Consider the following 15,827-nt stretch of genomic DNA (forward strand, 5'->3'; position numbering starts at 1 on the left):
TGCTCTGACCTTGCTGGTCTGAGTAACAAGCTTTTTTGATTCCTGCGTGGCTTGCATTAGCCAAGGCCTGTTTGCTCCAATAAAGTTGCCGACACTGCCAACAGCGAGAAGCCTGCGTGGGACAGCTCGTGACCGACTCCTGGACGTCTTCGACCCCTCGTGTCCACGTGGCTGCAGAGAGAAGCTACACCTCGACGCCTGTTTGCACCCGACATCGCCTGGTTCCACTCTGGTTCCACGGTAGTCACTGGCTAGTGACTTTGAACATTGTCCCCTCTGCTTTCAGGTCTTCACCTCTTCAGATCCACCCTTGGATCCACCGGAACTCTTCACATCGAGCCGCCTGCAGCATCTTCAGCTCCAAGCACCATCGACCTGCGTGACGAAGCCCGACACTACTTCGACCCTGTGCACCCGCTTCCTGTGGGTGAGGTAACTCAGCTCCGCCTGTGTTCCCACACTGGTACACACCTCTAGGGTCTGTGTCTAAAGTTTCATCCTTCTAGGCCACTCGGAAGGTTCCTTTTTAACTAACTTTGTAACTTTTACGCACCATTGACATTGTATTGGTAAAACGTGCACTTTCCGCACTGCACCCGAGTCCCGCGGGCCTTTCCAGACTTCTTCACTGCTAGTCCCGAACAGCTCCAGCGATTCCCCAGGCCCTAGGCCTCTTCCCTTTCCCCATAGTGGTTCTTATACCACTATTTTAGTATATGGTTTAGGTGGCCCCTAGGGCTCATCCATAATTGTGCAACTTTTGTGTATTTAAACTGTGTTTTGTTTTAACGCATTTGCTTCTGTGCTCATAAAGAGTATCAGGGTTATTTGTAGAAATAAATCTATATATATTTTCAATATATATCTGTGTGGTGTCCTTTCATTTGGTATTCAAGGGATTGTGTATGGTAAAACAGCTTGCTTCACATGCCTTTACAGAGTTTAGCCTAAGACTGCTTAGTCCATGCTACCCCTAGGATAGCTTGTCTATAAGGTTGACTTTACAACCTGCACCATAAGGGTTGCTTGGCATGGTACAAGGTGATCACTAGAACTAGTGAGCATCATCAGGCCAACTTCTCACATTGGTGAGCAGCGGATTGGGATTTGAGCTTGCTGTTGTTTTACCATTACAATCTTTGAAAATATCATTTGAAAGATCATACAGGTACCTGATAGGTACACTAAAACAAGACTAGATATACTTAAGTTCTACTGAACTTAGTTGTTGTAGAGGATAGGGAGTAGCACACCCTGACTACAACTACTAGATAGGTTTTGTAGGAAAACACAAGTGTAGGTAGATTGCAACACATCCACCACACTAGAGCAATGTCTGGAGCAGAGGGATCCACTGGAACCACCTCTGTTGAGAGTGACCCTCCAAGGGCACCATCCAAATTTGCTATCTTTCCATTTAAGGAACGGAGGCAACTGTGTTCCATGAGAGGAATCAAAACAGGTCCTACTCTTACAGCAGGACACCTCAGAGAGCTGTTAGACCAGTCTGAAGCTCTAAAGAACTCCAAGCCAGGCACCTCAGGGACTGGTGAGGAAGTTTCTCCCTCTGAAGATGATAACCCTGATGCCCCTGCCCCTGTTGTCCAGATAGATGAGGAAGACCAGACCACTGGGAATACTCAGCCTGAGGAAGAAGAGGGGGAGGAGGTTGAAGAAAGTGAGTCTGATGATGATAGAGATAGCCAGGTGTTAGTCAGCAGGCTTAACCAGGCTAACCTAAGCTTATTTGGGACTGAAGGTGGGTCCAACCCATTCAGACCCCTAAATGGACTTAACCAGGAGCATAGGAGGAGGAGGAATCACTCAGGTGAATCCAATACTTCCCATGTTTCTAAAGGTTCTCATGGCAACTCCAGAAGGGAGTTGACTAGCCCTCAGAGAAGGGAACATGAGGCCAAAATGAGAGAGGCTGAACTTAGGATCCAGAGACAAGAATTAGAAGTTGCCCTGGCCAAAGAGAAACTTGCTAGAGCAAGACAGCCTAGAGAGAGTGGATTAGAATCCACTGGTGGCAGCATTATCCCTAAGGATAAGGACAGGTCATATGACAATAGAAACCTGAGTAAGATTGTGCCCCCCAACAAAGTTGGGGATGATATCCACAAATGGATGACTGCACTTGAGAGAGCTTGCAAAGTACAGCAGGTCCCTCAGGAGCAGTGGGCAGCAATCTTGTGGCTCTCCTTTGAAGGTAGAGGCAGAGACAGACTCCTCACAGTTAGTGATGGGGATTCTAGAAACTACCTGGTCCTGAAGAGTGCTCTGATTGATGGGTTAGGCTTAACCACTGAACAGTACAGGTTAATGTTCAGAGACACCCAGAAGACACAGACTCAGGACTGGTCTGAATTTGTTGAATGTGCCACTAAGGCTCTGGAGGGCTGGTTGCTGGGAAGTAAGGTTACTGACTATACAGGATTGTATAATTTAATTATGAGAGAGCAAATCTTAAGTAATTGGCAAAATCAGCTTCTACATCAGCACCTGGTTGACTCTGATCTGACCTCCCCTCAAGAATTGGGTAGGAGGGCAGACAAATGGGTCAGAACCAGGATCAGGCCTAAGAACCAGGGTGGTGACCAAAAGAAAGAGACTACCAAGCCTCAAGAGAAGGGTGGGGATAAAAGTAAGCAAAAGACTTCCCCAGGGCCCCAAAACTCCAAGGATGGGGGTGGGTCCCAGGACACTTCTTCAACCCAGAAAAAGCCTTATTGTCATGTCTGTAAACAGGTTGGGCATTACAAAACAGACAGCTGTTGTCCCAAGAATGGCAATAAAGAGAATATACCTCCAAAGCCAGCTCCAACACCTCCTGTTACTGTCAGCAGTAATCCCCCAGGAAGTGGGAGCACACCCAGGAATCTGGGTGGGTTTACTTTTGGAGGACAGATGGATTCTGGCCTAACCAGGTCCCCTACCTCAGATACTCTTGTCTATGAGACTGGCATGGGGTTTGACAATTTCACTACCTGCCCAAACACTTTGAGCAAGTATAGACAAGAACCCCTCATCAATGGCTTGAAAGTTGAGGCCTTTAGAGACACAGGGGCTAGCATCACCATGGTGACTGAATGTCTAGTCCCCTCAAGGCAACTTTTACCTGATGCCAGATATCAGGTGACAAACATTGATGGAGTTCAGAAAAATCATCCCATGGCAGTGGTAAATCTCAGCTGGGGAGGAGTCACTGGCCCAAAGAGAGTGGCAGTGTCCCCAAACTTGCCTGTAGATTGTCTACTGGGGAATGATTTAGAGATCTCAGCCTGGGCTGAGGTTGAACAACAAACCCATTCTAGAATGGTAAATCTCCATGGAAAGGTTAGTGGGGCTGTGATGGCTACAGCCCCAATCCAAGATGTCCTTCCTGAAAAGGTTGGTAGGGCTGAGCAAACCTCAGCCCCATCTTTAGCTAACTTCCCTCCTGAAAAGATTAGCAGGGCTGTGATGGTAACAGCCCATACCCAAACTGAGTCTCCTCCTGAAAAGGTTGGTGGGGCTGTGATGGCCACAGCCCAAACTCAAACTGATACATGTGTTGTGAAGCCTGAAAAGATGGATCACTCCACACAAACAGAGAGCATTGAGGAGGAAGAGAAATCTCCCTCCCACCAGACTTTAGGAAAGGATCAGCCTCCTCAGGGAACTGATCTTACCCCTGATGAAGGAACTGTCCCGGAGGTTGTTAGGCCTGGCCTGACAGAGCCTCTGATGACAGTGGACCCTTCTCAGGTGGGACCCAGTCTGGAGCAGGTATCCTGCCCCTCTCTACCTTGCCTTACTCAGCCCAGGGATGCAGAGGACAAGAAGGACAGTGAGCCCCAAAGGGCCCCCTGTCAAATAAAGCACCCCATCAACAGATTAGGGGCACCGAAACTAGTAGTCCTAGTGAGGTGAAAACTTTAAAAACTCCTGAGGGAGCCCCCTTAAAAGTAGTTAGGGACCTCCTACAGATGGGTTCTGTTGGGCACAGCCAAACCTGGGACCCCAAGGCCCCAAACCTGACCTGTCCCTCCAGTAAGCCAACAAGAGGGACCCAGCCTCCAGCTTTAGGTAGCCAGAGGTTGACCCTGAGAGCACAGTGCAACTCAGTCAAAGAAAGAAAGGCACACATGGTGGAGAGTGATTGGAGGAAGCTGAGTCCTACAGAGGAATCTCACTTCAGTACTCCATCCCAACACCAGCCTTTAACTTTGCAAAGACACACCACAGGTAGAGATTCCCTATGGTGGAGACCCTCAGATACCCTTAGGGTGAGGGATTGCTTAGTGGACCATGAGACAGGGGGTAACCAAGCCAGAGCTGGTACTTCCTTATATGGCCACTTAGGCAATATAGGCTTACCTGGTCAAGGATAGCCTTATCTCCTTTCGTTTGGGGGGGTTATGTAGGAAGGTGGATATCTGACTATGGTTACCCCCAAACTTTTTGCCTGGTGTTTAGCTGGTTTTTTACATAGTTGGCCTGGGATCCTGCTATTCAGGGCCCCAGGCTAATTGCTTTCTCCTTAAAATGGACTCCATGTACCTTAGGTACATACACAATTGGAACTGGTTCACCTTATTGGCCCCTGTAACAGTGTACCCAGGTACCCAGGGCATAGGTGCTTCCAAGGCCTACCAGGGGCTGCAGCATGTATTGTGCCACCCCTGGCCTGGCCTCCATATTTGACACAACTGGCTGATCACTCAGCTGGGGTAAGTCGGTGTAATCACCCCTTACTTAGGTGTAGTATGCCTATACCTAACCTAAAATGGACACATATGTTCCTATCAGTCACTCCTATGGAAGGCCTCATCAATCCTGGAGGCAGAGTGCTTGGAAATATGTGAGATGGTGCTCTGGCATGAGCTGAGCCTGTCTGCAGCTTTCGGAACCATGTCCTTTAGCTGTTTCATGATATTGCTATACCATATACTCTTAAGTGCATTATGAACCTTGCGGTTAAATGCTATCTTGGGTTTAGCTTTATCAAAACATGTCGAGTAAGGTGTCATACGAATTGGAATACTACCCCCTCGCCAGTTCTGGCGACGGGGGTAGCATCCCACCCTTCTAGAGGGACACGACATGTACCTAGCCTGAACCCCGGTTAAAGTTAAACAGAGCCTTAGCATCACAAAATGGATGCTGCCACCACAGACACAAGTCTGACCTCCTGCTGCTGGGAGTCCTTCCAGCGAGGGCAGCTTGGACAAAGGGTTTCCTGCCTGGGGAGGTGCTAGCACCACTCCAGACAGGATTTTGTGTATTGGGTAGGACAGGGCTGAATAGAATCAGACATGCCTGGGGCACACAAGGTGTCCCTGTGCATAGGCCAGTTCAAACTGGTTCTGGGGCTTTCCAGCCCCAGTCCTGGCGCGAAACTGGACAAAGGAAAGGGGGTGTAACCACCCCCCTTCCTGGTTCCACCCAGAGGAGGGACCTAGTAGGTGATCCGGCCCCCCAGATTCGAATAAGAGTGGGAGCTGTGTCCTGAGACTTCAGATCATCCTGAATCAACTTGAAATACAGAACAAGACTGGACTTTGACATTCTGCTGCACAGAAGACGGAAGAGAATCTCCCTTGTGGCCAAGGAGTGACCACCCTGTGAACGCAGGCACCAACCAGCAACTCGACGTCTGCTTTGCCGCCGCCTCCTGCCGGAGCCCGAGCCCAGAGCCTGACAAGACCCAGACTCCCAGACTTCTCACCGCCCGATCCACAGTCCCTGCAAAGAAGGGACCCGTGGAGGCACCGAGAGACGTGGGACCGGACCTCTTGAAAGACCCCCGAGACGCTGACTGCGCAGCATCAGAGGCACCCTCGACGCTGTGCTTTGGGGTTTGAGAAGCCCCAACCTCGAGCAGCCCTTGCACCGAAGATCAGCCCCCCAGCATCTCCACGATCTGTGTGGGGCCCTTTTGCACTGTGCCACTCGACGCGCCATCCCGGCTACTTGCCACGTGGCTAGCGGCCATCTTGGCGACGAAACCTTCAATTTACACTGCGGGTCTGGTTGCTCCAGACTTGCCCTCGCTCCTGTAAAAAGGAGCACCTGCTCTGACCTTGCTGGTCTGAGTAACAAGCCTTTTTCGATTCCTGCGTGGCTTGCATTAGCCAAGGCCTGTTTGCTCCAATCAAGTTGCTGATACCGCCAACAGCGAGAAGCCTGCGTGGGACAGCTCGTGACCGACTCCTGGACGTCTTCAACCCCTCGTGTCCACGTGGCTGCAGAGAGAAGCTACACCTTGATGCCTGTTTGCACCCGACATCGCCTGGTTCCACTCTGGTTCCACGGTAGTCACTGGCTAGTGACTTTGAACATTGTCCCATCTGCTTTCAGGTCTTCACCTCTTCAGATCCACCCTTGGATCCACCGGAACTCTTCACATCGAGCCGCCTGCAGCATCTTCAGCTCCAAGCACCATCGACCTGCGTGACAAAACCCGACACTACTTCGACCCTGTGCACCCGCTTCCTGTGGGTGAGGTAACTCAGCTCTGCCGGTGTTCCCACACTGGTACACACCTCTAGGGTCTGTGTCTAAAGTTTCATCCTTCTAGGTCACTCAGAAGGTTCCTTTTTAACTAACTTTGTAACTTTTACGCACCATTGACATTGCATTGGTAAAGCGTGCACTTTCCGCACTGCACCCGAGTCCCGCGGGCCTTTCCCGACTTCTTCACTGCTAGTCCCGAACAGCTCCAGCGATTCCCCAGGCCCTAGGCCTCTTCACTTTCCCCATAGTGGGTTTTATACCACTATTTTAGTATATGGTTTAGGTGGCCCCTAGGGCTCATCCATAATTGTGCAACTTTTGTGTATTTAAACTGTGTTTTGTTTTAACGCATTTGCTTCTGTGCTCATAAAGAGTATCAGGGTTATTTGTAGAAATAAATCTATATATATTTTCAATATATATCTGTGTGGTGTCCTTTCATTTGGTATTGAAGGGATTGTGTATGGTAAAACAGCTTGCTTCACATGCCTTTACAGAGTTTAGCCTAAGACTGCTTAGTCCATGCTACCCCTAGGATAGCTTGTCTATAAGGTTGACTTTACAACCTGCACCATAAGGGTTGCTTGGCATGGTACAAGGTGATCACTAGAACTAGTGAGCATCATATACCAGGCCAACTTCTCACATACACCTTTACAAAGACCTACATCTTTGCCTCTTCCAGGGTCCAATAATCTGGGTAATACCCTCCTTAATGACCCAGATGCCTCGAGTGACGAACAAGAAGAGACTGAACTTCAAGAGCGCTATTCAGAATGGGTTGACGCTGTTGTTGTGTTCATACCGAAATTAGCTGGACAGCGCCACTGTCTTGCAGAGGATGTTGAAGCACGCAAAAGATACGGCATTGATCTGATTATTCATGCTATGGGAGGAGTCGAATATGATGCTGAGGTTGCGGGCGTGGTCTGTGGGTGTGAGAGGGTTGTCGAGGGCGGTGGGCCACCAGGTGTTGTCCCATGCGGAGGGGGTGGGTGCGAGATCGAGGACTTCTTTTTTCTCTGAGTTGAGCTTAAGGTAGCTGCTGCTCATCCAGATAGCAATGTCTTTCATTCCTTCCTGAAAGCTGTGTCTGGTGATGTTGAGTTCGTTGGTGAGGGAGAGGATGAGCTGTGTGTTGTCTGTGTAGGATACTATGCTGAGTCAGTGTTTTCTGACGATGGTGGTGAGAGGAGCCAGGTAAATGTTGAAAAGCTGAGTGAGGATCCTTGTGGCACTCTGCAGCTGATTTCCGTGGGTTCCGACAGGAAGGGCAGGAGCCTGATTCTTTGGGTTCGGCCAGTGAGGAAGGAGTGGAGCCAGTCAAGGGTGGTTCCCCGTATGCCGGCGTCATGATGTTTGGCAGCTTGTGTGTGGTGGGAGACGGTGTTGAAGGCTGCTGAGAGGTCTTGTAAGATGAGGGCAGCCGTGTGGCCTTGGTTGATGAGGGTGCGGATGTCATCCGTGGCGGCTAGAAGGCGGTCTCTGTGTTGAAGTTGCTGCAAAATCCGGATTGGGATGAGCTGAGGATCAAGTTGGATTTCTATAAAGTTTGTGAGATGGCTTTTGACGATCCTTTCAGTGACTTTGGCAGCGAAGGGGAGGAGAGAGATGGGTCTGTAGTTCTTGAGGTCCGTCAGGTCTGCGGTGGGCTTCTTGAGGAGGGGCTTGACTTCTGCGCATTTTCAGTCATCGGGGAATGTGCCTGTGCCGAGGGAGCAGTTGATGGTACGTCATAGTTCAGGTGCTATGGCGGAGATGGCTCTGTGAAAGATGTGGGGCGGACAGGGGTCAGTGGTGGCTCCTGAGTCTATGATTCTCATGGTCTTGGCGGTGTCTTCTTTGGTGACAGAGGTCCAGGCGGTAAGGGTAGGCTGGGTTGCCGGTTGTCGGAGTCAAGTCAGTGCCTAGGTTCATCAAAAAGAGACATGATCAGGGCATCGGCAGTTCTCGCTTTCCAATGGAAAGCCACAAATCATATCCTAGTGTCCACTCACTATCATCAGAGTGACATAATCAGGTTGTTACGGTCTCGCTCCCGCAGAAATCCAACAGTAACACTGTGGTGTCCATTTACCACCTTCAAAACAGCCATAATCGGGGCTTTGAGGTCTCCCTTCAACGGAAGGCCAACATTCCCACTCTGGCATCCAATCACTGCCATCCAGGAGAAACCTAACAAGAGCGTTGTGATCTCCTTCTATCCAACAGGCCAACTCAGCCCCGCTTTTATCACCCTTAGTTCTGGTTTCTGCTGTGAAATCACAAGCCAGTGGAGGAAAAGAATGGGAGAAAAAAACAATCCTATGGGGCATTTCTAAAATGTCAGCACATCAGGGAACGCAGGCACCCTTTCACCATAGTATAAGGGTGGCTGTGTTACAAGCAGGATTGTTTTTGTGCAGGAAGGTGTTCCTCAACAAAATAACCCCCAAAAAGCAATCCTTAGGAGCATTTTTTAAATTTCAGGGCATCAGGGATGTTCCAAATTTGATTTTCCTCATTGCCGTTTGTTCCCAAAGACACAAATTAATCTGCGATAACAGGACTGAAATACCCACTCATCTGACCAACAGGGCTGACTTTTTTATTCAATAGATACTAGGGGGATTATTTATGTAAAAATAGCACAGGGCAGTAAGTCACCTTGCTGCTTTATGTTACAGTAATAGGGCAGAATATGCCATATTTATTACAATATGGCGCACTCCTGTCCTTTCCCTGGTGCTGATGCACAATTGGCTGCCTATCGCCAATGCAGGCAACCTTGCACAGTAGTGCAAGAGTGCTTGTGTTGAATGCAGAATTGTTTATGTGCAGGAAGAGGCCCTCCCCTGATGCATATTCCTCTATGTGTGCTGCAGAATGCAGCACATACAGAAAGAGAAATTAGCAAGGAGAAATTAAGATATTTCTCCTCATTATGCCTCACCTGGGAGGGCGTAGCATTTTGGCACATTCCCAGGTCGACCAGCAATCTTAAATCTGGGAATGCGTCAAAATCCATGGGAGCTGCGTGGGAACACCCACGCAACGCCCATTGAACACCTTTAAACGCAGCGATTTGCGCTACATTGCGTTAATCCTAATTAATTAAGCCATGCAGGCCCTCAAAGTAGCCTTGCATGGCTTGCAAATATGTCATTTTAGGGCTTGCATCATGCATGCACCATGTTGCACCCAATTCTAGAGATGTCTGCTGGCCCCGCACACATCTCTTTATATTGGTAGAAACCTCAGTGATGGCAGTTCCTATCAGTGTGTTAAGAGTTTGAAAGACAACTCCATTAGCATAACGGTTCTATCCATCAAAACTTTTTCCTGTTTTTTTAACTTCAAAAAATGTCAAAGCAGGATTTTGTGTTTTTACAATAACTAACGATCCCTGCACCAGGGAGACCTGCACCATGAGAATTGTCTCCCTTGGTGCAGAGGCCATTTTGCACTTTTGACTGCTGGTTACTGCCAGGTTTTACATCCTGTGACGGATATTGAAAACTGGGGGCCTCATTTATGAGGCAGTGCGTCACTTTTACGCCACTGGTGCGTCACTTTTTGTGACGCACCAGTGGCGTAAAAAATGTGCCTTGTTGCGCCATATTTACAAAGTGAAGCATCTAGGTAGATGTGTCACTTTGTAAACCCCTGCGCCACATTATACCTGCGCCAGGTATAATGTATGCATGGGGGACGTATTGACGCAAGAAAGGGTCGTAGAAGTGAGGCAGTGAAATCTATGTGATTTCACTGCGCCACTTCTAGAACACAAATGCATCAATTTCTTACGCCTGCCTCACAGCAGGCGTAAGACTGACGCAGGCCCTTTCACATGGGGCTTGCACCATGTGAAAGGATACATTGCTGGAATTCCGTCACTTTTGTGACACACTCCAGCAATGCGCCACTTTTGCGCCATACAGATACGTCAGAAATACTGACGTATCTGTAACTCCTTGCGCATTGATGCGTCATACTGTAAATATGACGCATCATTGGTGGTGCAAGGAGGGCGCAGTGAAAAGTGACGCATCGCTGTTTTCACGCAGCGATGCGTCACTTTTCATAAATGAGGCCCTGGATATTTTACCACCTGCTCTAAATATGGTAGGTGGGTGGAAAATAGCCAAAACTCTGGCACCTCTTACTTCAGCCATCAGGGTGTATGTCAGCGGCAGAGACAGAGTAGTGACTGTTGCTGACATATTGAAGTTCTGCTTGACTCTAAATGATGCCGCTGTTAGGACGGAGTACCCTGTCCGCCAAACTCTAAATCAGCCGTAACCAAAACTGGGTCTGGGCTCACGGGCAATAAGGACAAGCCTCACTATAAACAAAAAACCAAAAACAAGCACCAGTATTGCCTACAATTTAGGAAAAGGGGACCTGAACGTGACCACGAAACTTACTCACAAAATCAGTAAGTCTTTGGACAACTTTTTTAATCCAGAATAAATCAATTATTTTTAATCCTCAATTATTTATCAAAACATCATTGCACGATATTCACATATTTATAGACAGAAATATTTACACTCCACATTTATTCCACACAACACTTCTCACATTTGGTACCACTTTCAACCATGCATACACATCCTAACACACATGAAAAAATAATTGGCATCAATTTACACATTACATATTAACAAGAGTTAATTCAGAAAAAAACAACACAGGAAATCAGATCAAACGTTAAGTAATTAATTGTGTTTTCAAGAAAATATCCTAGTGTTGTACAGAAGGTCTACGCGTTTCGAAAACCCTTTTCTTCAAGGGAATTCTCTTCAGGACCACGTAGCTGTGAATTAAAGAACAAGAAAGGGTCAGTCTCAAAAGACGACCACCCCTGTGTCACTAATCAAGAAATGAAGGGAGAAGCTAATCCTACCTCAAGGTGCTTGTTTTCTTTAACCTCAAGGATTCTGAAATAGACAACAATAGCAGGCAGGCTCAGAATGGTATAAAGCTGCTCAGCAAAACGACTAGCAGAGTCATAAACACCAGGGCATTTGTAACCAAATCAAATACTCACATAGATCCTCTTATACCGCTTGTCTCATCTGGAGTGTGAAATCTGTGTGGTTCAAAGGGCATGTGTTATTAAAAGGGCAAGTGTTCTTGACAGCGCTTCTCTAAGTGCGGCGGGGAACAAAGGAGCACGTTGCCGCATTACTTACTTGTTTAGATGGCGTATGTATGAGTTCTGCCGAAAAACCGTTTGACCGGGGGATTAAGTGCGGGTAGCGGGTGCCTCTCTGTAGGGATACAACAGAAAGCTTCGTAAGTGATTGGAGCCTCGTATCCATCGGGAGAGTGGCTTGAGAGTGCCATTCAGACCGTTCGTTCATTCTTACCCGTTCTTTTTCTGTCTTTTGCCGTACACAGCAGTCTTCACATACTGTCAGCGTCTCTCCACAACCTCCGTTAGTGGAAAACTGCCTGTGTGGCAGCGTGGGTCTCGTATGAGGTTTCGCGCAACGTTCCTTCCTGTTGCTAGGGATTGTGGGATTTGGAGTTTTTGGGGGGGACGGAGAACTAGTCTCGAAGATTTTTGGAAAAAAGGGGGGGGGGACTAGTCTCTATGTGACGTTGCCGGTGGTCAATGTTATCGAACTATATATCTCTTAAACCAGATAATTGGATGTTTGTGCAAGGCTATTTTATTATTTTTTTTTTATTTTTTTTTCGCGGTCAGGTGGAGTTTAAGCTTTAATGGTGCAACATGGTATATTGAGTCGGGTGTAAGCTTGGTCCTCAGATTCACTGTGTTACAACTGCAAGGCCAAAATTACTTGATTTTCTTAAAGTCGGTAGAGTTCTGACAGTTCATTAAGGCCTTCCACTGTTGTATTGAACTTAATAATTAACATTGCCTCGCTGCGAGCTAATTTATTTACCCCCGGTCAAACGGTTTTTCGGCGGAACTCATACATACGCCATCTAAACAAAGTTAAATAAGTAAGTAATGCGGCAACGTGCTCCTTTGTTCCCCGCCGCACTTAGAGAAGCACTGTCAAGAACACTTGCCCTTTTAATAACACATGCCCTTTGAACCACACAGATTTCACACTCCAGTTGACACAAGCGGTATAAGTGGATCTATGTGAGTATTTGATATGGTTACAAATGCCCTGGTGTTTATGACTCTGCTAGTCGTTTTGCTGAGCAGCTATATACCATTCTGAGCCTGCCTGCTATTGTTGTCTATTTCAGAATCCTTGAGGTTAAAGAAAACAAGCACCTTGAGGTAGGATTAGCTTCTCCCTTCATTTCTTGATTAGTGACACAGGGGTGGTCGTCTTTTGAGACTGACCCTTTCTTGTTCTTTAATTCACAGCTACGTGGTCCTGAAGAGAATTCCCTTGAAGAAAAGGGTTTTCGAAACGCGTAGACCTTCTGTACAACACTAGGATATTTTCTTGAAAACACAATTAATTACTTAACGTTTGATCTGATTTCCTGTGTTGTTTTTTTCTGAATTGTTATGTTATGTTATGTTATGTTATCCGGATTTATAAAGCGCACAGATGCCCCAGCAAAGGGGCGTCCTGGCGCTAGAGCAGAACAAAAACCGGACAGAAGGTGGAAGACACAACACAACAACAGAACTAAGGACCTAAGGGGAAGAGAAAGGTTTTAACAGCCTTCCTGAAAGCGAGGAGCTCATTAATAGCACGAATGTGGACAGGCAAGGAATTCCATAACTTGGCGGCGAGGACTTGGAAGGAACGACCGCCAGTCCTGGATCTCTTGAAACGAGGAACAATGGCAAGGTGGAGAGCAGAGGACCTCAGAGAACGAGCAGGGACATAAGGGGAAATAAGTTGCTGCAAAATCTGAGGGGAAGAGAACTTTAAAATTTTAAATGTCAGTATCAGGAATTTAAACTTTATTCTCTGTGCCACCGGAAGCCAATGGAGATTAGAGATAGTTTTCCTAGCTGAGCAGAATCTGGGCAAGCCAACCAGGGCCCTGGCAGCAGCGTTTTGGACGCGTTGGAGACGGGAGAGCTCAGCCTGATTGACTCCAAGAAAAAGGGAGCTGGCATAATCTAATTTAGTCAAGATCATGGCTTGCACAATCAGTTGTCGGGTGGGAGCGTCAAAGTATTTGAAAGTGGACCGAAGCTGACGCAAAATCCCAAAGCAGGATGCAGCAATCTTTTTAGTATGAGTGCAAAAGCTCAATTGGGAGTCGAACCAAACCCCAAGGTTTTTCACTTCAGAAACGGGGGTAGGGGTAGGACCGAGCTCAGCTGGCCACCAGCTATCGCCCCACAGATGAGTTTGTTTCCCCACAATGAGCACCTCGGTTTTCTTAGTGTTCAATTGCAGGAAATTATCATTCATCCAGTGGGCCACAGATATAAGTCCCTCACGGAACTTTGCTGCCTCGAGATCGGAAGCTCCACTAACTCTTGTTAATATGTAATGTGTAAATTGATGCCAATTATTTTTTCATGTGTGTTAGGATGTGTATGCATGGTTGAAAGTGGTACCAAATGTGAGAAGTGTTGTGTGGAATAAATGTGGAGTGTAAATATTTCTGTCTATAAATATGTGAATATCGTGCAATGATGTTTTGATAAATAATTGAGGATTAAAAATAATTGATTTATTCTGGATTAAAAAAGTTGTCCAAAGACTTACTGATTTTGTGAGTAAGTTTCGTGGTCACGTTCAGGTCCCCTTTTCCTTAAATTGTAGGCAAAACTCTAAATCAGGGCCTAAGTACCTTATGGTTGATTTGTACAGTGTGGGTGAGACCTCTGATTGCAGGGGGTGGCATGGAATAGTCAATGCTTTGTCAATGAGAATCATTCAAGAGATAACAGTGTATTTTGCCCACAACTTAATGAAGTTAGGAACTCATCTTGGAAGGCCCTGTTCTCACCAGATACTGGTAGTAGTTTCCATTCCATTTTGCACCAATGGTCTGATGATTTCCATCTTTTTGCCCACAGGTTACAAGTACCAGTTTGGCAAGACCTACGGCCAACTTACCCAGAATGCCCTGGGCTTGAGCACACTTGAGAAACAAATCCTGGACTCTACAACCTAAGCGAGCTTTGTCATTGTATGAAACTAAAAAATTTGAATCTATTTTTAAATACATAAACACACCATTTTGAGTGTGAGAATAAAATGGATATATGAAGTAGCACGTATTATTTAATAATCCATAGAATGGTTATGATTTTGAAATCTTTGGGACTGTAATGGTGTCTTTCTGCACAAAATGGCTGCTTGCACCTCACTTCCTGTTCTGATGCTGTCTGTGCTACAACTTATTATATATCGGAGATAGCTAGATTGAGAGAAACATCTGCTCCAGTCACCTCAGGTACATGCAGGTTATGGATGGAACCTGTTTTTTAGGCTCTGTGGAACAGAAAAGATGGAACACTTACAAGAACCTACCTCAACCTTATCATGCTCTTCCAAGCAGCTATTGGTGGTGTAGTGCAGAATTGCATAAATTAGTTAACTTCTAGAGCTTGAGTAGCACCTTGTATTGCATGTTTGTGATGTGAGACTATGATTTCACTATTCTAATGGAAAAAAACTTGAAATAAAAATAATTGCCTGAAATTGCCTTGTGTAAGCTTTTGATCATCTTTCAGCTTCTCCTTTCTCTGTGAGTCATGCAGATGGTCAGACAGCCATGCAAGACCAGCTGAAGCAAACCTCATTTGACCTAGCTTTACTCTGACCATCCAGTGTACTTGCTCATTCATTCCTAAGGTAGTGGGACATATCATATAATAAGATAATTTTGAATAGTTTAATGACCAGGATTGGCTTCCAGGAGCCCCAACTCATTCTAGGGTTACAGTAAATAAGGATAAGTTACTTACCTGTAATCCTAGTTCTCTTCCAGGGGTATCCTCATCAAAGTCATAAGCACTGAATATTCCCGCCCATGTGCGGGGACCCCGGAAATAATAAAAAATTATATATGGAAACCATATATGCACAGCTCTACATATATATATATATATATATATATATATATATATATATATATATATATATATATACATACATACATACATATATATATATATATATATATTCACAGAAAAAACCATAGGTTATAGACCATATATAGTTAGGAATTAGCATTTACAAAACCTTGAAAATTCACTGAAAAAACCATAGGTTATAGACCATATATAGTTAGGAATTAGCATTTAGAAAACCTTATTTTACTCACACAAAACCATTGAAATTCCATATATAGTTAGTTGCACTAACTATATATCCCGCACCCGCAATCCACTGCTGATGATGTCACATATTACATCATTCATGACATGGTCAGTG

At 46.3% G+C, this 15,827-nt stretch overlaps 1 protein-coding gene across 1 annotated transcript in view; it reads left to right on the forward strand.

Annotated features, from left to right (window-relative positions):
* CIMIP2B (ciliary microtubule inner protein 2B) overlaps positions 1-15,092 on the forward strand; it is a 130,826-nt gene extending 115,734 nt beyond the window's left edge. Inside the window, exon 6 of the mRNA XM_078677231.1 lies at positions 14,465-15,092. Within this exon, the coding sequence (XP_078533357.1) occupies positions 14,465-14,562 (98 nt within the window). The 3' untranslated portion in view covers positions 14,563-15,092. The remainder of the gene's footprint in view (positions 1-14,464) is intronic.
* Positions 15,093-15,827: the final 735 nt, after the last annotated feature.

The sequence above is a fragment of the Lissotriton helveticus genome, chromosome 2_1 (genome assembly GCF_964261635.1).
Source record: "Lissotriton helveticus chromosome 2_1, aLisHel1.1, whole genome shotgun sequence".
Taxonomy (NCBI): domain Eukaryota; kingdom Metazoa; phylum Chordata; class Amphibia; order Caudata; family Salamandridae; genus Lissotriton; species Lissotriton helveticus.